At 43.1% G+C, this 25,694-nt stretch overlaps 2 protein-coding genes across 2 annotated transcripts in view; one reads left to right on the plus strand and one right to left on the minus strand.

Annotated features, from left to right (window-relative positions):
• Positions 1–602: 602 nt before the first annotated feature.
• cand2 (cullin-associated and neddylation-dissociated 2 (putative)) lies at positions 603–22,703 on the minus strand. The gene is made up of 24 exons (XM_083907681.1): positions 22,522–22,703; positions 21,081–21,224; positions 20,827–20,981; positions 19,288–19,411; positions 19,098–19,155; positions 18,032–18,230; positions 17,825–17,930; positions 16,664–16,800; positions 16,261–16,580; positions 14,710–14,851; positions 13,031–13,149; positions 12,806–12,958; positions 11,526–11,747; positions 11,241–11,447; positions 10,234–10,421; positions 8,731–8,896; positions 7,751–7,891; positions 7,522–7,661; positions 6,848–7,023; positions 6,439–6,534; positions 3,915–4,084; positions 2,843–3,007; positions 1,625–1,732; positions 603–1,092 (listed from the first exon to the last, which is right to left on the minus strand). The coding sequence occupies exons 1-24, from the start codon at positions 22,587–22,589 to the stop codon at positions 874–876; spliced, it is 3,723 nt and encodes a 1,240-aa protein (XP_083763807.1). The 5' UTR covers positions 22,590–22,703; the 3' UTR covers positions 603–873.
• A 750-nt stretch (positions 22,704–23,453) lies between these two features.
• sec13 (SEC13 homolog, nuclear pore and COPII coat complex component) overlaps positions 23,454–25,694 on the plus strand; it is a 6,043-nt gene continuing 3,802 nt past the window's right edge. The window contains exons 1-6 of the mRNA XM_083907700.1: positions 23,454–23,587; positions 23,809–23,853; positions 24,727–24,842; positions 24,943–25,094; positions 25,187–25,320; positions 25,432–25,565. Coding sequence (XP_083763826.1) covers positions 23,585–23,587; positions 23,809–23,853; positions 24,727–24,842; positions 24,943–25,094; positions 25,187–25,320; positions 25,432–25,565 — 584 coding nt within the window. The 5' untranslated portion in view covers positions 23,454–23,584. The remainder of the gene's footprint in view (positions 23,588–23,808; positions 23,854–24,726; positions 24,843–24,942; positions 25,095–25,186; positions 25,321–25,431; positions 25,566–25,694) is intronic.

The following is a 25,694-nucleotide window of genomic DNA, read 5'->3' on the forward strand; positions in this document are numbered from 1 at the left end:
CGCCAGTCTGTTCTCGTACAGAGCTTGACGTGACGCCGGACCCATTCCAAACTGTACCGTACCGTGATGGAACAAACTCTGTGACGGAACCAGACTCAAAGACGTGTGCGGCCGTCTGCCTAGACAGGTTGGGGTGAAAGGAAACGTGGGGCATAGAAAGGACAGGAAAGACAAGAGGGCGTACCACTGGAGAGGGTACGAACGCTGTTTTTTTTTTATCATGCATGACAGGGGAAAAACAGCATGAATCCATCATCAACGGGGAACTGGAACCTTGCCAAATAGTGAGACACGGGTGGTCAGTTTGTGTCTCTGAGCTCGATCCAAACATTTGAAGTCACAAAATAAGACATTAGAACTTGGCGATGGAGGGCAGCGGTGGATCAACAACATCTGTGTGATGGACTTTGGTTTGGAAGCGTGACCAGCAAACAGCAAGAAAAGCCTGTCTCGCAGTGAGACTTCAGCAGATTTAGATTTTATCAAGAGGCGAAAACAGGAGTGGGCATTTATTATCAAATAATAAATAATAGCAGTAAATTGTATTGCTTTGGTGTAAATTTTGCAGCAGACAAACACACAAGAAACAACATTAAGGAAAATGCAGATTTTATTCAATTACAACTCACTAACTCTATTGAAAATACCAAATTACTACACTATATAATGAATACTATTATACGATACTACTGCAGTATACACAACAGTAGTATATAAACCCCACCTATCTCGTACAACCACGCTTCAAAAACCTGTACGATCCCTTTAAACCTGAGTGGAAATTCACACTAAAAACCCAGTGTTGTAAATTACGTACATTTTATCGACTGTATCTTTTATCCCGTAGATAAATAATAAAGTCGTCCGGAGTGTTTAGCTCGTGTCCATGCTCTCGCAGTGCCCCTCCCCCCCCTGCACGCTCTGGTAAATGGACGCCATCTCGGCGTTGCCCCTGATCTGGTTGGCGAAGTCGGCCATGCCGGGGCTGCGCGCCACCTCGGGCGCGGCCAGCAGGGCGGCGACGGCGCGCATGGCCGAGCGCCGCAGCTCCTCCTGCTTCTCAAACTCCTGCTTCACCGAGCCGGCCTTCACCTGCAGGAGGCGGAGGCGGGAGTTCAGTGTGTGAGTTTAGGGTTCCATTATGGGCATTTACGGGAATTAATGAGAATTAACTGGAAATGTATATACAAATATGAACATTCTTGTTGTGTCACATATATATATATATATAGATAAATGTATAACTATACATATAGCCCTGCAGTTAATAGTGTTCTATGTGCCTGTAATTGATTAATGTTCAACTGTGTTTGCATCAAATCGGATCGTTTTAGCCAAATATTATGGAATTCCCATGGAAAAGTTTCCTGGAATTTTGCAACCCTAGTGGTGAGTACACTCTTAGAAAGTGCTAAGTAGAACCATATAAGGTTCTTCGGCTTGTCCTTTTTGGCTCCAGGTAGAACCTTTCCACCTGGAACCCTTTTGGAGGGTTCCAACAAGGATCCTTTTAAAATCCTTTATTCGGGAAAGGGGTTTTAAAGGGTTCTCTGGATCTACTGGAACCATTAGTGTTACCAAGAACCCTTGGAAAAACTCTTTCTTCTGGAAAGAGACTCCGTACCTTGCTGGTGCAGGTCGCTTTGAGAGGTTCCACCAGTCGGTCGAGTCTCTGAAGAACAGCAGCAGGACACAGAGAGACGAGTCTGGCCAACATCAGGAACGTCAACATCTGCACAAACACACACAGTTAAAGCTCCTGTATGCAACATTTAGCCTGGTACACTCTCAGAAATAAGGGTTCCACAAGGGTCCTTCTACAAACGCTGAGGTTCTACTTGGAACCATTTGCTTCTGGTTTTTAAAGGGTTCTTGGTAACACTAATGTTCCAGTAAGAACTATTTTGAGCCAGAGAACCCTTTAAAACCCCTTTCCAGAATAAAGGGTTTTAAAAGGGTTCTTGGTGGAAGCCTTCAAAAGGGTTCTCGGTGGAACCTTTATAAAAAGGTTCTACCTGGAGCCAAAAAGGATTCTCCAAGCTGATGAATCTTATATGGTTCCACTTAGCGCTTTTATTTCTAGGTGTATACACTCTTAGAAATCAGGGTTCCAAAAGGGTCCTTCTACAAGGGCTGAGGTTCTACCTGGAACCATTAGCTTCTGAAAAACCCTTTCCCGAAGAAAGGGTTTTTAAAGGTTTCTTGGTAACACTAATGGTTCCAGTAAGAACCATTTTGATCCAGAGAACCCTTTAAAACCCCTTTCCAGAATAAAGGGTTTTAAAAGGGTTCTTGGTGGAAGCCTTCAAAAGGGTTCTCGGTGGAACCTTTATAAAAAGGTTCTACCTGGAGCCAAAAAGGATTCTCCAAGCTGATGAATCTTATATGGTTCCACTTAGCACTTTTCAGGGTTCCAAAAGGGTCCTTCTACGAGGGCTGAGGTTCTACCTGGAACCATTAGCTTCTGAAAAACCATTTCCCGAAGAAAGAGTTTTCAAGGGTTCATGGTGACACTAATGGTTCCAGTAGATCCAGAGAACCCTTTAAACCCCCTTTCATGAAAAGGGTTTTAAAGGGTTCTTGGTGGAACCTATATAAAAAGGTTCTACCTGGAGCCAAAAAGGGTTCTCCTATGAGGACAAGCCGAAGAACTTTATATGGTTCTACTGAGGACTTTTATTTCTAAGAGTGTAGACTGTGAGAAAACAAACATCTGAGAAGGTTCTCAGTCGTCTTCAGGACTGAGCTGACTAACATGAACTTGTCTCGATTGAGGAACATCGGACAGATGTTAAATATGGGATGTTCAGGGGTCTGAGATCTGTGTCTTTGTTCCACTCACTCTGATGTCATAATGATCCTTGAGTCCTTCCTCGACGTGATCCAGGAAGTCCAGCACGTCCAGTCCGTCCAGGCAGCTGTCCAGCAGCGTGTACATGCACTCGAACGCCGCTTTACGCACGTCCAGACCGTCGTCCACCGTGTGTTTGAACGGACCCATCTCCACCTGAGGAACATCGCAGATGTAATACAGGAATCATTTATAATTAATAAACAGATGCAATCGCTGAACGAGGAGAACGTGATCTCATCAAGCGAGAAAAACGTAACCCCCCCACGTTCTGTCTGTGCCACGTTTCTCCTTTCACCACAACCTGTCTAGGCAGATGCTGCACATGTCAGAGGGTTCTTTCTGTTCCTGATTTTATGCAAATAAAATTTAGCTGAACTGAAATCTGTCACATTCAGCTCTGCAGGTCGAGCTGTGTCTTCTTATTTTATTTTGTGTCTCGTTCGGTAGCTTCACTTCCTGTTTTCCTGTTTCCTGTGCCCAATTGTCTTTTCCCCTGTCTGTATATATATCACTGTATATATACATATATATATGTATATACATGTATACATATATACATATATATGTATATATATACGTATATACATGTATACATATATACATATATGTGTATATATATGTATATATATACGTTTATATATGTATATATATATACGTATATATGTATGTATATATAGGTATATATACATACATATATAAATCTATATATATATATACTGCCTTCCCTGCCAGTGGGGTCTTGCATTTCAGTCCGTTTTTCACGACAGACTTTGTCTTGTATATATACATATATATACATGTATATATATGTATATATATACATATATACGTATATATACGTATATATATATAAATATGTATATGTGTATATATACATATTTATATCTATATATATATATATACTGCCTTCCCTGCCAGTGGGGTCTTGCATTCCAGTCCGTTTTTCATGACCCAGTTTCATGACCGACTCAAACTGACGTATCGTCCTCTAAAATCCCACAGAAATATTGCATGATGATCTCAAAGAGGTTAAAGAGAACCGTGTTGAGAGGGAACACACCTCTCTGATCAGGTCCTTCCTGATCTGCGTCTCTCTGTACAGGTGAGGCAGGACCTTCACCAGCAGACCTCGGATCAGCGACGGCTTGTTGTGAGCGGCAGAGTTAAACATGACCAAGGCCACGCGGCGTACGTTCATGTCTCCGTCCTGAAGGGTCTTTAAGAACTCACCTGTCAGAGAGAGAGAGACGGAGATGGTCCATCACTCAGCGTCAGGCCGGTTTCCACAAGTCAAATTTAAGACTTTTTAAGACGTTTTTAAGACCATAATGAATACAATTTAAGACCCATTTCAGATCCATACTGGCAAAAAAGTACAAAAGACATGAAGGAGAATTGGAGCCACAAATCGTTGAACTTGTAATTCGGCTTAGCTGTGGGCTTACGTTAAGTTTTCTCCGCTGCTATGCTAAGCTAAGCTGTAACACACCGCGGCGCGCGCACAGCACGCTAGCTAGTGGTGCTCGATACATTGTCACCAGGCGGCACAGGTGACCTACTTTAGTACCGTGTTGTAGTTATTGTTGTTATCGCATCCTCAGAAATAGAAACTAACGTAACGTAAAAATAAAAGTCACGTTAATAGATTTTTAAGACCTTTCAAAATTGTTTTTAAGACCTTTTATGAGATTTTAGGAGAATTTAAGACATTTTAAGGCCTTTTAGGACCCTGCAGATACCCTGCAATCAATATCATGACTTTAGTCGTTTTGTCTCGTTTTGTCATTTCCTGTTTTATTTTGAAAGACTCGCTCTCCTCTGCTTTCAGAGCACTTGACCTGATTGATTACCGACTGCCTCCACCTGGTTCTCATGACCTCATGTGCTTCAATAATCTGTGTTTTCTTCTTTGTCTTCGTCCGATCACGTGATTCTGTTTCCACGTCCACAGCCTCAGTGGTTTTTCAAAAGTAAGTAAGTATTTTATTCGTCAAATTGAGTGATTTTTAGTTTCGTGCCTCAGCTGTAGATTCACTTTCACAGCCATTTTCTTTTCTGTCTTGATCCTTTTGTGATTTAAAGTTTCATAGTTAATCTCAGGTCCTTTTTTTAGCAGTTTTTGTTCGTCTTTTAGTAGCCTTTTCGTTTTCCTCCTCTGGGACTGATTCTTCAGAGCCAAGTTATTTCTCTACATTTAGAGTGATTTTTTTATTCCTTTTGTTTTCAGTAAATTTTCATCGCGCTCTTTGCTTTGTTTCTCTGATCAGTTTATTAATAACGTTTTTATCAACTGAACTATGGTATACTCAATTTGTCAAAAAAAAATAATCTCATTTTGGACGACATAGTATAGTATGAAATTTTGTCAAATGTTGGGTAAAATTTTTTTTGTCAAATTTTGGACCAAGATTTTTTTTGTCAAATTTTGGACCAAAATTTTTTTTGTCAATTTTTTTTCTCAAATTTTGGACCAAGATTTTTTTGTCAAATTTTTTTTGTCAAATTTTTTTTGTCAAATTTTTTTTGTCAAATTTTTTTTGTCAAATTTTGGACCAGAATTTTTTTTGTCAATTTTTTTTCCAAATTTTGGACCAACATTTTTTTGTCAAATTTTGGACCAAATTGTTTTTGTCAAATTTTTGACCAAATTGTTTTTGTCAAATTTTGGACCAAAATTTTTTGTGAAAATTTTGGACCAACATTTTTTGTCAAATTTTAGACCAACATTTTTTGTCAAATTCTTTTGTCAAATTTTGGACCAAATTTTTTTTGTCAAATTTTGGACCAAATTTTTTTTGTCAAATTTTGGACCAAATTTTTTTTGTCAAATTTTGGACCAAATTTTTTTTGTCAAATTTTGGACCACAATTTTTTTGTCAAATTTTGGACCAAATTTTTTTTGTCAAATTTTGGACCAAATTTTTTTTGTCAAATTCTTTTGTCAAATTCTTTTGTCAAATTCTTTTGTCAAATTCTTTTGTCAAATTCTTTTGTCAAAATTTTTTGTCAAAATTTTTTGTCAAAATTTTGGACCAACATTTTTTGTCAAATTCTTTTGTCAAATTTTGGACCAGAATTTTTTTTGTCAATTTTTTTTCCAAATTTTGGACCAACATTTTTTTGTCAAATTTTTTTTTGTCAAATATTGGACCAAATTTTTTTTGTCAAATTTTGGACCACAATTTTTTTGTCAAATTTTGGACCAAATTTTTTTTGTCAAATTTTGGACCAAATTTTTTTTGTCAAATTTTGGACCAAATTTTTTTTGTCAAATTTTGGACCAACATTTTTTGTCAAATTCTTTTGTCAAATTCTTTTGTCAAATTCTTTTGTCAAATTCTTTTGTCAAATTCTTTTGTCAAATTCTTTTGTCAAATTTTGGACCAACATTTTTTTGTCAAATTTTGGACCAAAAATGTTTTGTCAATTTTTTTTTTCAAATTTTGGACGACAGTATAGTATGACGTGTTTGTCAAATTTTCAACCAAAAAAATAAACAATCGATGCTGGTCCTCAGTATGCAGCAAGTACAAGAGTGTGTGTGTGTGTGTGTGTGTGTGTGTGTGTGTGTGTGTGTGTTTCACCTATACAGTCCTTGAGCAGTCCATCTACAGGAGCAGGATGATCGACAATCGTGAACTTGACGGCCGTGACCACTGTGCTGCGAGTCAAAGGAGAACCTGGAAACAGAAAAAACCTGTGTTTCACCACATAGCCACCAGGGGGCAGTGCTTCTCATTTGATTTAAAAACTCCGGTAAAGCTTTTTTTCCTCGTGTAAATTACGTTCCAATTTACAAACGTATATCAGAAAAAAAACATGGTCGTAATCTTCCGGGTTCTTCCTGAAGCAACATAAGAGGTGAAAATATGTTCAACGGCCACCAGGGGGCAGCGCTAACATAATAAGCTAATTTTCTCAAAAAACTTCCATTCAACCAGAGTTCTTTTGGATCGCCCCCTGGTGGCTGTTTGATAATAAGCCCATTCGTACCAGCCTTTAGCTGCTGTTTCAGTCGCGGTAGCAGCAGCGCGGGGTCGACCAGGGTCAGTTTCCCCAAACATTCAGCCACCAGGTTCCTGGTTCCCTCCTCCGGACACTCGCAGTTCTGGATCAGCAACGCCCAGATCGACTCCACGTGGGACGAGAGACTCGACGCTGGACAGGCACTAGGGGGAGCCAGAGAGAGAGACGCAAAGTATTCGCCGAGAAAAGGTGAGATAAATAACGTTCATGGAAAAATACGTCTCACTCCAAGAAAACAACAATGAGCGTCTTAGCGTTATGCTAGCAAAGGTGCAGACTCTGCGGCTAAACGGCAATGGCCTTGTATACGTGTATGCTAGCTAGAGTGTGCTAGCTAGAGTTTTCACACCGGTGGGAAAGTGGTAAAAACTGCAGTAGGATGTTTGGCCACATGGGGGCGGTAGTAATAAGTTGAAAACAAGCGAGACAAAGGGAACAAAACTAGCAAAACTACCAGACTCTGCCGGGATCCAGGGACTAATAACGCCTTACATTTACACCGGAGGTTGGAGATCGTAACTGGGAAAGCGAAGTTGACATTTTTCGTTGTGTCAGATTATTTGTAACATAATGGAAGGAAGGGCCCCATGGGAGTTTTTGCTTAGGGCCCCTACAGACTCTAGAAATGCCTCTGCCCACACCTGATGACGTCTTTGAGGGAGTGCAGAAGCAGGTACTGTCTGCGCGGCTGGCTGCAGATCTCCTTGAGCAGGAAGGGCAGGTAGTCGCTCAGACTGCCCACCGCCATGCTGCCCAACGCGCAGGACGCCGCCGTCTTCACCTGGAATCACAAACAAACAAACAAACACCTCGTCTCGCACCTCGGCCCGTTCCAGGGAGAAGGTTTTGTTGGTATCGACGGTGTCTTACCTCCTCGCTGGTGGAGGTGACGGCCTCCAGGATGACGCCCTGCACCTCCTTACTTCCTCCCAGGCTGCCGCTCCTCCCAACCTCCCCGAGACACAACAGAGCCAGGACACGAGCCGACTCCGGAGAGCCGGGGTTCTTCACCTGAGGACGAGGACGGAAATCGAGAGGAGACGCTCGGTACGACTTATTGAATAAGTGCGTCCACCTCGAACACTAGGTGGCGATATGTCCCCTTTCCCCTTGGTTCATATTAGGCAGTTTCTGCTGTTGTGTGACCTCTGGGCTGCAGGAGCACGCAATGCAGAGCCGTTTCTTGCTATATACGGACTATGCAGCTGCATAGGGCCCCGCAGCCACCAGGGGGCCCCCAAACTGCAAGTTCAGACCCATTTTTTATTTTTTTATTTTTTTCAGAATTAAAAGTAGCTGTCTTTATTTGTTATGCCACCTTGTTATGCCACCTCGTTATGCCACCTCGTTATGCCACCTCGTTATGCCACCTCGTTATGCTACCTCGTTATGCCTCCTTGTTATGCCACCTTGTTATGCCACCTTGTTATGCTACCTTGTTATGCCACCTCGTTATGCCACCTCGTTATGCCACCTCGTTATGCCTCCTTGTTATGCCACCTTGTTATGCCACCTTGTTATGCCACCTTGTTATGCCTCCTTGTTATGCCACCTTGTTATGCCACCTTGTTATGCTACGTTGTTATGCCTCCTTGTTATGCCACCTTGTTATGCCACCTTGTTATGGCCCCTTGTTATGCTAGCTTAAAGTTTATATTAAACATTTTTCAAGAACATACTGTATCTGTTGCATGTGTGAATGTAACAAACTGCTGCATCATCACAGACTATATGAAAAAGTTAGGAATCTGTACCTCGAGTTTGAAAAAATAGTAAACATTTGGGAACAACAATAGTAAAAATAATAAACTCATTTTCGTGTCATTTTTCCGGTCCAGTTTTCCACAAACCTCCTGGATGAGGCTGGAGACGGTGCCCGGCGTCTCTTTGGGACAAGCTGAAGCCAGAGCAGCAACACAACGAGCCACAGAGTGATACGACTGTCTGTGGACGAGGACGCCGTCCATCGACGACTGAGATCTGTGAAACGGCTCCGTGAGCGACTTCAGCAGCTGACTGCAGGAGAACAGAGGGATTGAAATAACATGGCTGCTCCAAACAACAACACAACAGCTGGGATAACAACCTGTGGTCACCAAATCTGAGCAGCTACAGGTACGTGATGTCAGGAATGTGTTATATCACGTCATAAAATCATCAGAGATTTAAATCAACAACGGTACACTCTTAGAAATAAAAGTGCTAAGTAGAACCTTCGACTTGTCCTCATAGGAGAACCCTTTTTGGCTCCAGGTGGAACCTTTTTTATAAAGGTTCCACCTGGAGCCCATTTAAAACCCTTTATTCAGGAAAGGGGTTCTCTGGATCAAAATGTTTCTTCCTGGAACCATTGGTTTAAGGTTTGTTTTTTTCAAGGGTTCTTGAACGGGTTTTGCTGGGCGGCAGCGACGTTAAACTTTGACCTCTGACCACCAAATTTGAACCAGATCACCGTTGAGACCCATTGAACGTTTGTACCAAATTTGAAAGGATTCCCTGAAGGTTTTACCGAGAAATTCTTCCTTGATCACAAGGAAACAGAAATGTGGTGAGATTTATCCAGGTCACGTGTTTGTGAGGTCACACTGACCTTGAACTTTGACCTTCAGCCATGAAATTTAAACCAGATCGCTGGCGAGTCAAACTGAACATTTCTACCAAATTTGAAAGAATTCCATGGATTTGTTAGAGAGTTGAAAATACTTCCCAAAACAGCCCAAAAAAGTCAATAGACTCTTTTATTTTGGTGAATTTACTCTCTAAAGTGAAATGAACAAACTTCTGTTCCTGTTTGGTCGCCATTATGTTGATGTTGGAGATGTTGGGTCAACATTTCAACATCTGCAGTGTTTTGGAGACAGAACAACACGAAAAGCCCAAGAGAATAACGTATAATGGACACATATAAATGATCTTTTATCATCAGTTTAAACACAGTCCTGATGAAGTCAAAGCCAAAAAACGTGGTCTATTCCAGCTCCAAGGATCGATTTGTGCTTTGCTGCATATCAATTTCTTACATCACAGCCTTGATTTACGAGCGTCTGCGATCACAACAGCTGTTTTACTGCTTTACCGACTCGTAAAATCACTTTCTAATCGTTCCTAATAGTTTCTAATCAGCCGCGCTGTGGTTTTTGGAAAGGCTTCCATGTCACATGTTCAGAAGAAAGATGTTTACGAGCCTGAGGGGAAAGACTCAAATCAGCGTTAAAACAACAACAAGGAAAAACATTAGCAACCACTTATTATTATTATTATTGTTATTATTATGAACAATAATCGCGGCGTAAAAACCCCAAACTCTTTTCCCACCAACAGTAAAACAACAGTGAACTCTGTCGCTGTCCCACCTGTAGCCCGTGTTGCTGGTCTTGGACAGAACCAGCGCCTTCACCAGGTCCAGGATGGCAGCGAGAGCGCCGCCCTGCAGGAGGGGAGAGTGCACCAGTCTGAAGACGCCGGGCAGCACCGACGCGCTCATCTTAGCCAGAGAGGAGGGGAAGGCCGAGGTCATGCAGGTCAGCAGGGAGATGGACACCTGTGCACAAACATGGTATTTACCATTTACACTAGCATTTACGCTAGCATTTACGCTAGCATTACACTAGCATTTACACTAGCATTACACTAGAATTTACACTAGCATTACACTAGCATTGACACTAGCATTGACACTAGCATTTATACTAGCATTACACTAGAATTTACACTAGCATTTACACTAGCATTTACACTAGCATTACACTAGAATTTACACTTGCATTTACACTAGCATTTACAATAGCATTTACAATAGCATTTACACTAGTATTACACTAGCTTTTACACTAACATTTACACTAGCATTTACACTAGCATTGACACTAGAATTTATACTAGCATTACACTAGCATTTACACTAGCATTTACACAAGCATCACACTAGCATTTACACTAGCATTTATACTAGCATTTACACTAGCATCACACTAGCATTCATGCTAGCATTACACTAGCATTTACACTAGCATTTCCAGTGTTCTAATGGTATTTCCCGAAGAAAGGGTTTTTCAAGGGTTCTTGGTAACACTAATGGTTCCAGTAAGAACCATTTTGAGCCAGAGAACCCTTTAAAACCACTTTTAAATCCTGAAGAAAAGGTTTTTCAGAAGAAAATGGTTCCAGGTAGAACCTCAGCTCTTGTAGAAGAACCATTTTGGAACCCTTATTTCTAAGAGTGTACACTCATAGATATAAAAGTGCTTAGTAGAACCATATAAGGTTCTTCAGCTTGTCCTCATAGGAGAACCCTTTTTGGTTCCAGGTAGAACCTTTCTATAAAGTTGATGTTTGAATTACCCACAAACCCGACTCAGACCTGAGACACGTGCATGTCGCCCTCGTCCACCAGCGGGGGGAGTTCGCTCGTCACGGGTTCCAGCGCCGCGGGTTTGATGCTGGCGGCGTGATGAGCGACCAGCGTGGTCAGACAGGCCAGCGAGCCGAGCTTCAGCGCTCGCTGGTTCTTCCTCAGGAACGAGCCCAGCACGGACAGAGCCTCGGGCAGGATGGACGACATGTCCACCTGGTGGACGGCGGAGAGGTAAAGGTCAACAACGCGGCTAAAATTAATAAATCAAATCTCAAAAAAACTGAAGCGAACCTTTATCGGAGAGGCGGCGACGAGCGTGAGCGTCCGCACGGCCGCCAGCCTCGTGATCTCGTTCTTCAGCCTCTCCAGAAAGATCGCCAACACGCCCGGCAGCTCCGCCCCCAGGTGGTCGCCGAGGTGACACACCATGTGACCCATGCAGGAAATGGCCCGCTCTTTCACTTCCTGGTCGATGTCGGTCGCTTTGAGCTTCTTCAGCGTGACAGAGAACACCTGAAAAAGACGCAATTACTGAGGACCTTTTTCTTACCTTATGCCACCTTGTTATGCCACCTTGTTATGCCACCTTGTTATGCTACCTTGTTATGCCACCTTGTTATGCTACGTTGTTATGCCACCTTGTTATGCCACCTTGTTATGCCACCTTCTTATGCCACCTTGTTATGCTACCTTCTTATGCCACCTTGTTATGCTACCTTGTTATGCCACCTTGTAATGCCACCTTGTTATGCTACGTTGTTATGCAACCTTGTTATGCCACCTTGTTATGCTACCTTGTTATGCCACCTTGTTATGCCACCTTGTTATGCCACCTTGTTATGCTACATTGTTATGCCACCTTGTTATGCCACCTTGTTATGCTACCTTGTCATGCCACCTTGTCATGCCACCTTGTTATGCCACCTTGTTATGCTACCTTGTTATGCTACGTTGTTATGCCACTTTGTTATGCTACCTTGTCATGCCACCTTGTCATGCCACCTTGTTATGCCACCTTGTCATGCCACCTTGTTATGCCACCTTGTTATGCTACCTTGTTATGCTTCCTTTTTATGCCACCTTGTTATGCCACCTTGTTATGCCACCTTTTTATCCCACCTTGTTATGCTACCTTGTTATGCCACCTTGTTATGCCACCTTGTTATGTCCCCTTGTTATGCTAGCTTAAAGTTTATATTAAACATTTTTCAAGAACATATTGTATCTGTTGCATTTGTGATGTATAAAATATATAAAATGTACAAACTGCTGCATCATCACAGAATATATGAAAAAGTAGGGGCCCCCAAAATAGTATCTCGCATATGGCCCCCAAACAGCTAGAAACGGCCCTGGCACCACCTAGTGGCGATAGTAAGTAATAGAATGAATTGCATTGTGATAATCAGGCCGTCTGGATTTATTATGGTTTCACGGCTGTAGAATTGTTAAAAAAATGTTCAATGAGTGAGTTCTTCTGCTTATTTTCTCTATTCTAACTATTATAAATAAATGAAATATTATTATTATCATTATTATTATTATTATTAGTATAATAAAAATCCTCGCACCTCTTTGACAAACGGTTTCGGGTTGAATCCTGCGGCGGCGTTGGCCTCGTGAGGCCTCATGACTCTGACCAGCTGCTGAGTGACCAGCAGAGCCTCAGACGTGATCTTGTAGAACGTGTCCTCCACACAGGCCACCACCGGGGGCAGCAGCACCTGAGGAGAGCAGCACAGCAGTCACTCTGAGAGTCTGAGGACAAAGTGGACGACGAGGACAAAAGAAAGAACCTGCAGGTGAGGCTGAAAGACTCGAGGAGGGTGAGAGAGGAGGAGGACGTGGAAGAAGGACAGAGCGTCGATCCTCATGGTGGAGGACGTGGACCTGTCTGTGAGAGAGAAGACCATACCTGAAGGAGACAAGGAAAGGAAGGGAGGGAGGATGGAAGGAAAGAACGAAGGAAGGAAAGAAGGAAGGAACAAAAGAACAAAGGGAGGAAGGAAGGAACGTACGAAAGAACAAAGGAACGAACAAAGGGAGGAGGGAACGGAAGAATAAACGAAGGAAGGAACAAATGAACGAAAGAACAAACGAAGGAGCGAACGAACGAACGAAGGGAGGAAGGAAAGAACAAAGGGAGGAAGGAACGAAAGAAGGAAGGGAGGAAGGAACAAAAGAACGAAGGGAGGACGGAACGAACGAAATAACAAAACGAAGGAAGGAAGGAACGAAGTGAGGAAGGAAGGAACGAAGGGAGGAACAAATGAACGAAAGAACGAACGAACGAAGGGAGGAAGGAAAGAACGAAGGGAGGAAGGAAGGAACGAAGGGAGGAAGGAACGGAAGAAGGAAGGGAGGAAGGAACAAAAGAACGAAGGGAGGAAGGAACAAACGAACGAACGAACGAAGGGAGGAAGGAAGGAACGAAGGGATGAACAAATGAACAAAAGAACAAACGAACAAACAAAAGGAGGAAGGAACGGAAGAAGGAAGGGAGGAAGGAAGGAACGAAGGGAGGAAGGAAGGAACGAAGGGAGGAAGGAACGGAAGAAGGAAGGGAGGAAGGAAGGAACGAAGGGAGGAAGGAACGGAAGAAGGAAGGGAGGAAGGAACAAAAGAACGAAGGGAGGAAGGAACAAACGAACGAACGAACGAAGGGAGGAAGGAAGGAACGAAGGGATGAACAAATGAACAAAAGAACAAACAAACAAACAAAGGGAGGAAGGAACGGAAGAAGGAAGGGAGGAAGGAAGGGAGGAAGGAAGGAACGTACGAAAGACAAAAGGAACGAACAAAGGGAGGAGGGAACGGAAGAATAAACGAAGGAAGGAACAAATGAACGAAAGAACAAACGAAGGAGCGAACGAACGAACGAAGGGAGGAAGGAAAGAACAAAGGGAGGAAGGAACGAAAGAAGGAAGGGAGGAAGGAACAAAAGAACGAAGGGAGGACGGAACGAACGAAATAACAAAACGAAGGAAGGAAGGAACGAAGTGAGGAAGGAAGGAACGAAGGGAGGAACAAATGAACGAAAGAACGAACGAACGAAGGGAGGAAGGAAGGAAAGAACGAAGGGAGGAAGGAAGGAACGAAGGGAGGAAGGAACGGAAGAAGGAAGGGAGTAAGGAACAAAAGAACGAAGGGAGGAAGGAACAAACGAACGAACGAACGAAGGGAGGAAGGAAGGAACGAAGGGATGAACAATTGAACAAAAGAACAAACGAACAAACAAAGGGAGGAAGGAACGGAAGAAGGAACGGAGGAAGGAACAAAAGAACAAACGAAGGAAAGAACGAAGGGAGGAAGGAAGGAAAAATAATGACAGAAAAGTCAAATTAAAATTTGTAATAAAGGAGAGCAAAGCAAGGATAAGGAGCTGTGTGTGTGTGTGTGTGTGTGCGTGTGCGTGTGTGTGTGTGTGTGTGTGTGTGTGTGTGTGTGTGTGTGTGTGTGTGTGTGTGTGTTAAACCTGGGATTAAAGCAGGTATATGCTGCTCCAGAGCTGCAGGAACAGTGTGTGTGAGTTCAGTGAGGAGACAGAAGCAGCCGTGACGAGATCTGATGTTTTTCTCCTTCATCTGACGATGGAGAGACTTCACCATGAGAGGAACCTGCACACACACACACACACACACACACACAATCCCAGGTTATTTCACTGGACTTTGGTGCAGGAGAATGAGCAGTAAGTTTACAAAGCTGTAAAAATGCAGTGGACGTATATCGTAGGATTGACGTAGATTTACTGTGTGACGTAAAAGTGCTGAATTCTAACATTTCTAGTGAAATGCTAACGCTGGAGCGACGTTTAGCACATTTTCATTTGTAAATATTAGACTTTCAAAACACCAACTTCTCCACCTCCCTCAAGTGTAAACGTGTTTGAAAGTAAGGAAGGAAGGAAAGAAACAAGGAAAGAACGACAGAAGGATGGAAGTAAAGAACGAAGGAGCGAACAAAGGAACGAACGAAAGAAGGAAGGAGGAAAGAACGAAGGAAGGAGCGAACAAAGGAACAAAGGAAGGGAGGAAGGAAGGAGCGAGCAAAAGGAACGAAGGAAAGAGCGAAGGAAGGGAGGAAGTAAAGAACGAAGGAAGGAGCGAACGAAGGAACGGACGAAAGAACGAGCGAACAAAAGAACGAACAAAGGAACGAAGGAACGAAAGAAGGAAGGAAGGAAGGAAGGAATGAACAAAGGAACGAACGAAAGAACTGACAAACAAAGGAACGAACAAAAGAAGGAAGGAACGAACAAAGGAACGAAAGAAAGAGCGAAGGAAGGGAGGAAGTAAAGAACGAAGGAAGGAGCTAACAAAGGAACGAACGAAAGAATGAGCGAACAAAAGAACGAAGGAACGAAAGAAGGAAGGATGGAACAAATGAAAGAACGAGCAAACAAAGGAACGAACAAAAGAAGGAAGGAACGAACAAAGGAACGAAGAAAAGAGCGAAGGAAGGGAGGAAGTAAAGAACGAAGGAAGGAGCTAACAAAGGAACGAAAGAAGGAAGGGAGGAAAGAAGGAAAGGAAGGAAGGAGCGAACAAACGAACGAAAGAAGGAAGGGAGGAAGGAAAGAACGAAGGAAGGAGCGAACAAAGGAACGAAAAAAAAAAGGAAGGAACGAACAAAGGAAGGAGCGAACAAGAGAATGAACGAAAGAAGGAAGGAAAGAATGAAGGGAGGAACGAACGAACGAAGGAAAGAAGGAAGGAAGGAGAAAACAAAGGAACGAACGAAAGAAGGGAGGAAGGAGCAAACAAAGGAAGGAATGAAAGAAGGAACGAACGAACGAAGGAAGGAAGGAGCGACCAAGGGAATGAACGAAAGAAGGAAGGAAAGAACGAATGGAGGAAGGAAGGGACGAAAGAAGGAAGGAAGGAGCAAACAAAGGAAGGAACGAAAGAAGGAAGGAAAGAAGGAAGGAAGGAGTAAAGGAAGGAAGGGACAAAAGAAGGAACGAAAGAAGGAAGGGAGGAAGGATTTCAGTTTCCTCCTCCTCCTCTTCCTCCCCCTCCTCTACCTGTTTCTTGAGCGCAGCGACCGCTGGCTCCTCCTCCTCCTCCTCTAGCTCCGCCCTGCTCGTCCCCGGCTCAGACGCGTTGCCGCGGTGACCGGTCCTGACGCGCGTCTGCCTGAGCAGCGCGGCGACGGCGGCGAACACGTCCGCCCTCACGTTCTCCTCGCGCTCCTTGAAGCGAGCGAGTAGCGGCGGACAGACGGAGGCGTAGAAGGAGAGCAGGAGGTCGCGGCGAGAGTCGATCAACGCCTCCAGACACTTGACGGACGAACGCCGCACCTTCCAGCTCATGTCGTCGTCGTCGCTGTACTCGTCGTCAGACTCTGGGGGGCGGAGCCAGGACAAAGGCGTTAAAAAAGGACGTTTGGCGTGTTTGTTTTGTCTCCGCGGCGAGGACAAAACTGACCTTCGTCCAAAACGTCCTCGATGTCCATGCTGTCTTCATCGTCGTGATCGTCGTAGTTGTAGTTAGGGTCAAAGGTCATGAACTTAAGACAGAGCTTGGTCACCGTGGCAACGTGGGGCGACATCTCCTTTGGACACCTGTCAATCAACCAAACGCATACACAAGTTAAAGAGCCTGAAACCTGGTCCTAAACCTGGTCCAAAGAAATGGTTCGTTAGTTTGTTCGTTAGTTAGTGTGTTCATTTGTTAGTACGTTCATTCGTTTGTTCGTTCATTGTTCGTTAGTTAGTTAGTAAGTTTGTTTGTTCGTTAGTTAGTAAGTTCATTTGTTAGTACGTTCCTTTCGTTCGTTCGTTAGTTTGTTCTTAGTATGTTCATTTTTTAGTATGTTCATTTGTTCGTTCGTTCATTTGTTCGTTTGTTCATCATTCGTTAGTTCGTTAGTTTGTTCGTTAGTTAGTACGTTCATTTGTTAGTACGTTCATTATTTTGTTTGTTAGTTTGTTCGTTAGTATGTTCATTTGTTAGTACGTTCATTTGTTCGTTTGTTCATCATTCGTTTGTTCATCATTCGTTAGTTCGTTAGTTTGTTCGTTAGGTAGTAAGTTCATTATTCCGTTCGTTAGTTAGTTTGTTAGTTTGTTCGTCAGTTAGTACGTTCGTTATTTCGTTCGTTCATCATTCGCTAGTTAGTTCGTTTGTTTGTTCGTTTGTTTGTTGGTTCATCATTCATTTGTTCGTTCATTGTTCGTGTGTTCATCGTTCGTTCGTTCGTTCATTAGTTAGTTCATCGTTCGTTCTTTTGTTCGTTCATTCGTTCGTTAGTTTGTCTGTTTGTTTGTTAGTTCGTTAGCTGTTGTTAGACATGAACTGGTTATAGTTCGTTCGTTCGTTCGTTCGTTCGTTCGCACATTCATCGTCCGTTCGTTAGTACGTTAGTATGTTAGTTTGTTCGTTCGTTCGTACGTTCATTCGTTCGTTCGTTCGGTCATTCATTTGCTTGTTCATCATTCGTTCCTTCGTTAGTTTGTTAGGTCGGTCATTCGTTCGTTCATTCATTCTTCCGTGTGTGTGTGTGTGTGTGTGTGTGTGTGTGTGTGTGTGTGTGTGTGTGTGTGTGTGTGTGTGTGTGTGTGTGTGTGTGTGTGTGTGTGTGTGTACCTGCGTATAAAGGCTTCAAAGGCGTGGAAACAGTACTCTCTCAGCTCGTCGTCCTCCACATCGGTGAATTTAACAACCATGGGGATCAGTTTCTCTAAATGCTCGCCTGTGAATTTAAACGTAAATAATTATGATGTAAATCGTCATCGTCATCGTCATCGTCATCATCATCACTGATTCATCAACAGCACAAAGGCGTCGTCTCACCGACTCGATGGCCGCCCTGACGGCTGATGGTCGCCAGGCACTGGATGTACGTCCTGGTCACCGATGTGGGCGGAGCCTTGGCAAGCTCCGTCAACAGGTGCTGGGTGAGCTGGGAGAAGAGGGCGGAGCTACAGCACGGCACCAGGTGACCGAGAGCCAAGATGGAGCGCTTCCTGACCGCCATCCTGGGGCTGGTCAACTGGATGGATGGATGAATGAATGTGTTTTTAGTGACATCTAGAGGTGTAAATGACATATTTCTGAATTTTAATGATTTTTTGAAATTCAGGAAATTAACTTATTTGGCCTGATGCACTTTGACAGTGAGGTGAGTTTAGTCTCGAAAACAAAAAGTATCTCGGAATGACTTGAAATTTACCATCATAATAGTCGACATCACACTGAACAAGGATCCGTTGAAAATATTTGTAAATCTCCTAAGGAATAATTTTAATGAATTTTTGAAATTAAGGAAATTATCCATTTGCTCTCAAGCACTTTGACAGTGAGCTGACTTTCTTCTCAAAAACGAAAAGTATCTCGGAATGACTTGAAATTTACCATCACAATAGTCGGCATCACCCTGAACAAGGATCTGTTGAAAATATTTGTAAATCTCTTAAGGAATAATTTTTATGAATTTTTGAAATTAAGGAAATTCAGTGAGCTGAGTTTAGTCTCAAAAACGAAAAGTATCTCGGAATGACTTGAAATTTTCCATCATAATAGTCGGCATCGCCCTGAACAAGGATCCGTTGAAAATATTTGTAAATCTCTAAAGGAATAATTTTAAGGAATTTTTGAAATTCAGGAAATTCAGTGAGCTGAGTTTAGTCTCAAAAACGAAAAGTATCTCGGAATGACTTGAAATTTTCCATCATAATAGTCGGGATCGCCCTGAACAATGATCTGTTGAAAATATTTGTAAATCTCTTAAGGAATAATTTTAATGAATTTTTGAAATTCATGAAATTATCCAGTTGCCCTGATGCACTTTGACAGTGAGCTGACTTTCTTCTCGAAAACGAAAAGTGTCTCGGAATGACCTGAAATGAGTGTTTCTTACCTGAGGGAGGAGACTGGAGAGCAAAGAGCTGTGGAAACTGACCAGAGCACCGCTGAGTCTGGTGAGAACAATAAACACACAAACAACAACGACCATGACCTCTGACCTCTGACCTCTGAACCTGGAAAACACTTTCTATTCCATCATCATTTTCACGGCAGACAATTTGATCTCGCGTGTGTTGCGTTACCGTCCTAACATGTCCGACAGGATGTCCAGCGCCTCCAGCTGGACGGACACGTCCTCCTGTTTGCTCATGGCGCCGATCAGCTGCGAGGTGATTTTCTTACAGACGCAGGTCGTCAGCGTCAAACCTGGACGCAGGTCAAAGGTCAACAGACGACAACAACAACAACAAATAACAATAACGAGAATAATTATGTTTTTAGCTTTGATTCTGCTCGTCAAACTTATTTTAATACTTGTTTTAATGTAGGGCAACATGACCTTAAACCACCATGAGTTCGTTCGTACGTTCGTTCGTTAGATCATTCGTTTGTTTCTTCCTTCCTTCCTTCATTAGTTAATTTGTTCGTTTGTTCATGTGTGCGTACGTTTGTTAGTTAGTTCGTTCATTCGTGTGTGCATGCGTTTGTTCGTTCGTTCGTTCATTCGTTAGTTAGTTAGATCGCTAGTTTGTTTGTACGCTCGTTCATTCGTACGTTCGTTCGCTCCATCGTTTGTTCACTCACTCACTCAATCGTTCGTTCATTTGTTTGTTAGTTAGTTTGTTAGTTTGTTCGTTCGTTAGTTCGTTGGTACGTTAGTTAGTTTGTTTGTTCATTCGTGTGCGTGCGTTTGTTCGTTCGTTCATTTGTTAGTTAGTTTGGTCATTCTTTCGATCGTTAGTTAGTTAATTTGTTAGATCGTTAGTTTGTTCGTTCGCTCGTTCGTTTGATTGTTTGTTCACTCACTTGCTCGATCGTTCGTTCATTTGTTTGTTAGTTAGTTAGTTTGTTGGTTTGTTTGATCGTTAGACCGTTTGTTCGTACGCTTGTTCATTCGTACATTCATTGGATCGTTTGTTCGCTCGCTCTATCATTCGCTAGTTAGTTTGTTCGTTCGTTAGTTAGTTTGTTCGTACGCTCGTTCGTTCGCACAGTCATTCGTTCGATCGTTTGTTCACACGCTTGCTCGATCATTCATTTGTTCGTTAGTTAGTTAGTTTGTTAGTTCATGCGTGTGTATGTGCGTTTGTTCGTTCGTTCATTCGCTAGTTAGTTTGTTCGTTCGTTAGTTAGTTTGTTCGTACGCTCGTTCGTTCGCACAGTCATTCGTTCGATCGTTTGTTCACACGCTCGCTCGATCGTTCATTTGTTCGTTAGTTAGTTAGTTTGTTAGTTCATGCGTGTGTATGTGCGTTTGTTCGTTCGTTCATTCGCTAGTTAGTTTGTTCGTTCGTTAGTTAGTTTGTTCGTACGCTCGTTCGTTCGCTCAGTCATTCGTTCGATCGTTTGTTCACACGCTCGCTCGATCGTTCATTTGTTCGTTAGTTAGTTAGTTTGTTAGTTCATGCGTGTGTATGTGCGTTTGTTCGTTCGTTCATTCGCTAGTTAGTTTGTTCGTTCGTTAGTTGGTTTGTTCGTACGCTCGTTCGTTCGTACAGTCATTCGTTCAATCGTTTGTTCACACGCTCGCTCGATCGTTCATTCATTTGTTCGATGGTTTGTTCGCTCGTTAGTTGGACAGTTTTTTTGGTTAGTTTGTTTGTTTCATTCGTCTCGTTCACCTGACGAGGACAGAGGCAGCTCAGCGATCACCGTCTTCAGTCCCATGCTGGAAATGTCCCTCAGCTGCTCTTTGTCCGACACCATGTTAGAGCACAGTGTGTCCACCATCGTCTCCACCTGAGGCTCCTTCACTTTACTGACCAGAGGCGCCAGGCTGTAAATCAAACGCACACACAACGTTTTGTTTTTTTAAAGGACCGCTGCGTCCTCTGTTTGGAGGTTTGTTGGTCAAAGGTCAAAGGTCAGCTCGTACCACTTGACTGCCAGGTTCTGCACCTCCCCGTTCTTGTCCTCCAGCAGTTTGAGCAGCATGGACACAACCTTCCTCTCACTGTCCTCGTCCAGTTTGATGCTGTCCTTCTGCAGCTCCAGCATCAGGTCGTTGGTGGCCATGAACCTGGAGACACACGGGGGGACATGGCGGGGACATAGAGAGACAGGGGGGACATAGAGAGACATGGGGGGGACACATACAGAGACACACAGGGGGGGGACATAAAGAGATATAGAGAGACATGGGGGGACACAGGGTGGGACATAGAGAGACAGGGGGGGACAGAGACACACACAGGGACACACAGAGACACACACAGGGACACACAGAGACACACACAGGGACACACAGAGACATACACACAGAGACACATACAGAGACACACGGGGATACACAGGCACACGGGGACACACAGACACACACAGGGACACACACAGAGACACACACAGGGACACACAGGGACACACAGGCACACGGGGACACACAGACACACACAGGGACACACAGGGATACACAGGCACACGGGGACACACAGACACACACAGGGACACACACAGAGACACACACAGAGACACACACAGGGACACAGAGACACACACACAGGCACACGGGGACACACAGACACACACAGGGACACGCACAGAGACACACACAGGGACACAGAGACACACACAGAGACACACAGGGACACACAGAGACACACGGGCACACACAGAGACACACACACAGAGACACACGGGCACACACAAACACACACAGGGACACACGGGGACACACAGGCACACGGGACACACAGACACACACAGGGACACGCACAGAGACACACACAGGGACACAGAGACACACACAGAGACACACAGGGACACACACACAGACACAGAGACACACGGGCACACACAGAGACACACACACAGAGACACACGGGCACACACAAACACACACAGGGACACACACAAGGACACACACAGAGACACACACAGGGACACACACAGACACACAGAGACACACACAGGCACATACAGAGACACACACAGAGAAACACAGACACACACACACAGAGACACACACGGACACACACACACACACACACACAGAGACACAGACACACACAGAGACACACACACAGAGACACACACACACACACAGACACACACGCGGATATTTATGATGTTATTACAATGTTATAATGTTTTAATGTTTTAACACTGAAACTAAATAAGAATAATTAAAAGTTTGACTTTTTTCTCCAAAAGAAACTTAAAACTTAAGCCTTAAAGTTTTCAAAATTATATTTGATGAAGTGTTTATAGTAAAATAACACAAATAAAGTCAGTGAATGAGTCAGGGTTAAAAAAAAAAAGTGTCATCTCACTGTGACACACACACACACACACACAAACACACACACACACACACTCACCGAAAGTCTTTGTCAGTTGATGTCATTTTCTCCAGCAGGTTGGAGACGTGATAAGACACGTTGGACATCTTGTTGTTGTTGTTGTTGTTGTTGTTATATAAATGTAAATATAAATAAAGAGTAAACTTGTGAAACAAACTCAGAAAGACAACATGGCGAAGGCTGAGGAGGCAACACTGTAGCCGCCGAGGGCAACCTGATCCTGGGTGAGTTCAGATAAATATAGACGTGACGGACAAGTGATGCGGCTCTGTGGCGCCCCCGTGTGGACACTCATAATACTACTGTAAATACATTAAACATTCATTTCTAGAACTTATTGTGACTGAACATACTCGAGAAAACCGTTATTTTTGTGAATGAATGTATTTAAAGCGACGAACTTCCTTGAGATTCAATACAATTTTAGCTTTTCGACATTGTCACAGTGAACCGTTGATAGTTTTCTGCACAATCATGCATGTGTTTCAAAGATACGTTTCTAATGGTGAATTCGGCTTATGTTTAATAAAGATATTTTGATTACAAGTAAACAAAAATAAGCTAAAACAATACCCCAACATTCGAAAATGCTTATTTAATTGACTTTAATAACGCGCAAAATTCACATTGTATGTGTCCACTGTGAATAAACGTGAACACATAATAATAACTTGGATTTCGTAGAAAAACGACGCAATGCAAAACAGAATGTGCTCGAGAATTATCACATTTTTAAGGTTGTAGTCATTATCACAGTAAATCAGTTATAGCTGTGTGAACACGGATGAATGCACTACAACGATAAACTGGTAACCGTGAATTCGGCGTGCGTTAAACGGTGACATTTTGTCAAAAAATAGGCTAAAATCTAAGAAATTATATTACAATGAGCAATTTTGTCCACACGCTGCTTGGTGGAACCATGTGTTTGTGACGTTGATGTTTCCGCCGGAAGAATTAGTCGACGGACTCATCCCAGAACTTGTTGCCACGTCTGACCGGTCCGCGAACCTGGTCAATTCATCCCAGAACAGACTAGGATTAATCATTTGTGGATTTAGTTTTTGGTTTATCCGCAGAAATGGTGAGTGAGTCTGATAACGGTGTATTTAAAAAAAATCGCCAGTGAACGTTTGTGTGATTTTACTGACGTTTGTTCGCTCCTTCCTGCTGACGCTAGCCCGTTAGCTTCAGATGCTAAAAGAGGGGAGCTCGTCATTAAAGTTATATCTTTTATATTCTCGGTGTCAGTTGTTGTGATTTATAAACATATACTGATTTGTTGTGTTCATTGTTTATTTCCAGGTTTCTGTCATCAACACCGTGGACACCTCGCACGAGGACATGGTCGTAAGTTGAGTTCCAGCTCATCCAAGCTAAGCTAACGCTAGCTTCTTCTTTATTTTTGACCGGTTTTAGACATTTTTGTGCGTCGTGTCAGTTAAGTTGTATACAAGCGTTTGTTTGAATGTAACTGTACACGCGCGTCACCGCATCATTTGTCAATGTGAGCTGAAATAAGTCTGCTAACATGGTTAATGTAAGGCTAATAGTTTAGCTAGGTTTTCAAAATAAGAGTCCAGGTTGCAATCAGAACCAGGTTTATCATCAGGTAAAGTTTACACTATATTAGGAATTTGCTCAGCATAAATAGACCGGTAAATAATATATGTAAATAAAATAGTTAGTTATGCTTCAAATGAATATAATTTATAATAAATGAGACATTGTCAGAAGGAAGAATATTACAAACTTAGTGCAATATGGAGCTAGTTAGATTGACTTGTTTGCGTACGAAATCATCAATAAGTTGACATTTCTTTGAGTTGATCAACAAGTAAACATGTTTTTACTCTGATGAGCAACACTTTCCTTAAACAGAGCAGTGTTTTATGCTGTTTTGTCACACATTTTGTCTCCTATTGAATAATTACAGTATTTTTCTGGGTTTTTTTAGCCTCTTAAATGTGAATATTTTCTGGTTTCTTTGCTCCATTTGATAAAGAAATCGTTCAAACTCAATTGTTTTGGTTTGTGGACGAAACAAGACATTTGAAAACATCATCAATCTGAGATTTGGGAAACACAGCTCGACGTTTTTTTTGACAATTTATGAATCAGACGACTAATTGATGAAGGGAGGAAAATAATGTGACTGACTAGACGTGTCTGAACCTGAAGATCATAGGAGTCAGTGTCTTGTTGCTCTTGTGTTTTTCGCAGCACGACGCTCAGATGGATTACTACGGCACTCGGCTCGCCACGTGTTCGTCCGACCGCACCGTGAAGATCTTTGACGTCAGGAACGGAGGTCAGATCCTGGTCGCAGACCTCCGAGGGTAAGACGCCGCGCCGCCGTACACAACACAAAACAGGTTTAAAAAAAAAAAACAACGCCGTGATGGCGACTGAACACGAGTCTCCTCTGTGACCGCGCAGCCACGAGGGCCCCGTGTGGCAGGTGGCGTGGGCTCACCCCATGTTCGGCAACATCCTGGCTTCCTGCTCCTACGACCGCAAGGTCATCGTCTGGAAGGAGGAGAACGGGACCTGGGACAAGATGTACGAGTACACCGGGCACGAGTCATCAGGTCGGTGGATGCTCGAGTTTAAAGAGTTTAAAAGAGTTCTGCCTTTATTTTACACACACATTATACTGAATATGTGTTGTATGTTTGTGCAGTAAACTCCGTGTGCTGGGGTCCATACGACTTTGGCCTCATCTTGGCCTGCGGCAGCTCAGACGGAGCCATTTCTCTGCTCACGTTCACTGGCGATCAACAGTGGGACGTGAAGAAGATCAGCAACGCACACACGGTGAGTGCGACGCATCTTTTCCACAATCTGTTGACACGTTTAATGCATCAGTGGTTTGAAAGTTTGTTGGTTGACGGTTGTTTTCCGTCTCTCCGCGTGTTTCGGTTGCAGATCGGCTGTAACGCAGTGAGCTGGGCTCCTGCCGTCGTTCCCGGGAGTTTGATCGACCAACCGTCAGGACAGAAACCAAACTACGTCAAGCGCTTCGTCTCCGGAGGCTGCGACAACCTGGTCAAGCTGTGGAAGTGAGTGGACTCGCTTCTGTATAATTTGTTTGTGTTTTCGATGAAAAGTCAGACTTTTGTTCATCAAAAGAGTTGCAAAATGAATAGAAAATATAGTCAAGACATTGACAAGATTAGAAATAACGATTT

Source organism: Microchirus variegatus (genome assembly GCF_963457635.1).
Source record: "Microchirus variegatus genome assembly, chromosome: 21".
NCBI lineage: Eukaryota > Metazoa > Chordata > Actinopteri > Pleuronectiformes > Soleidae > Microchirus > Microchirus variegatus.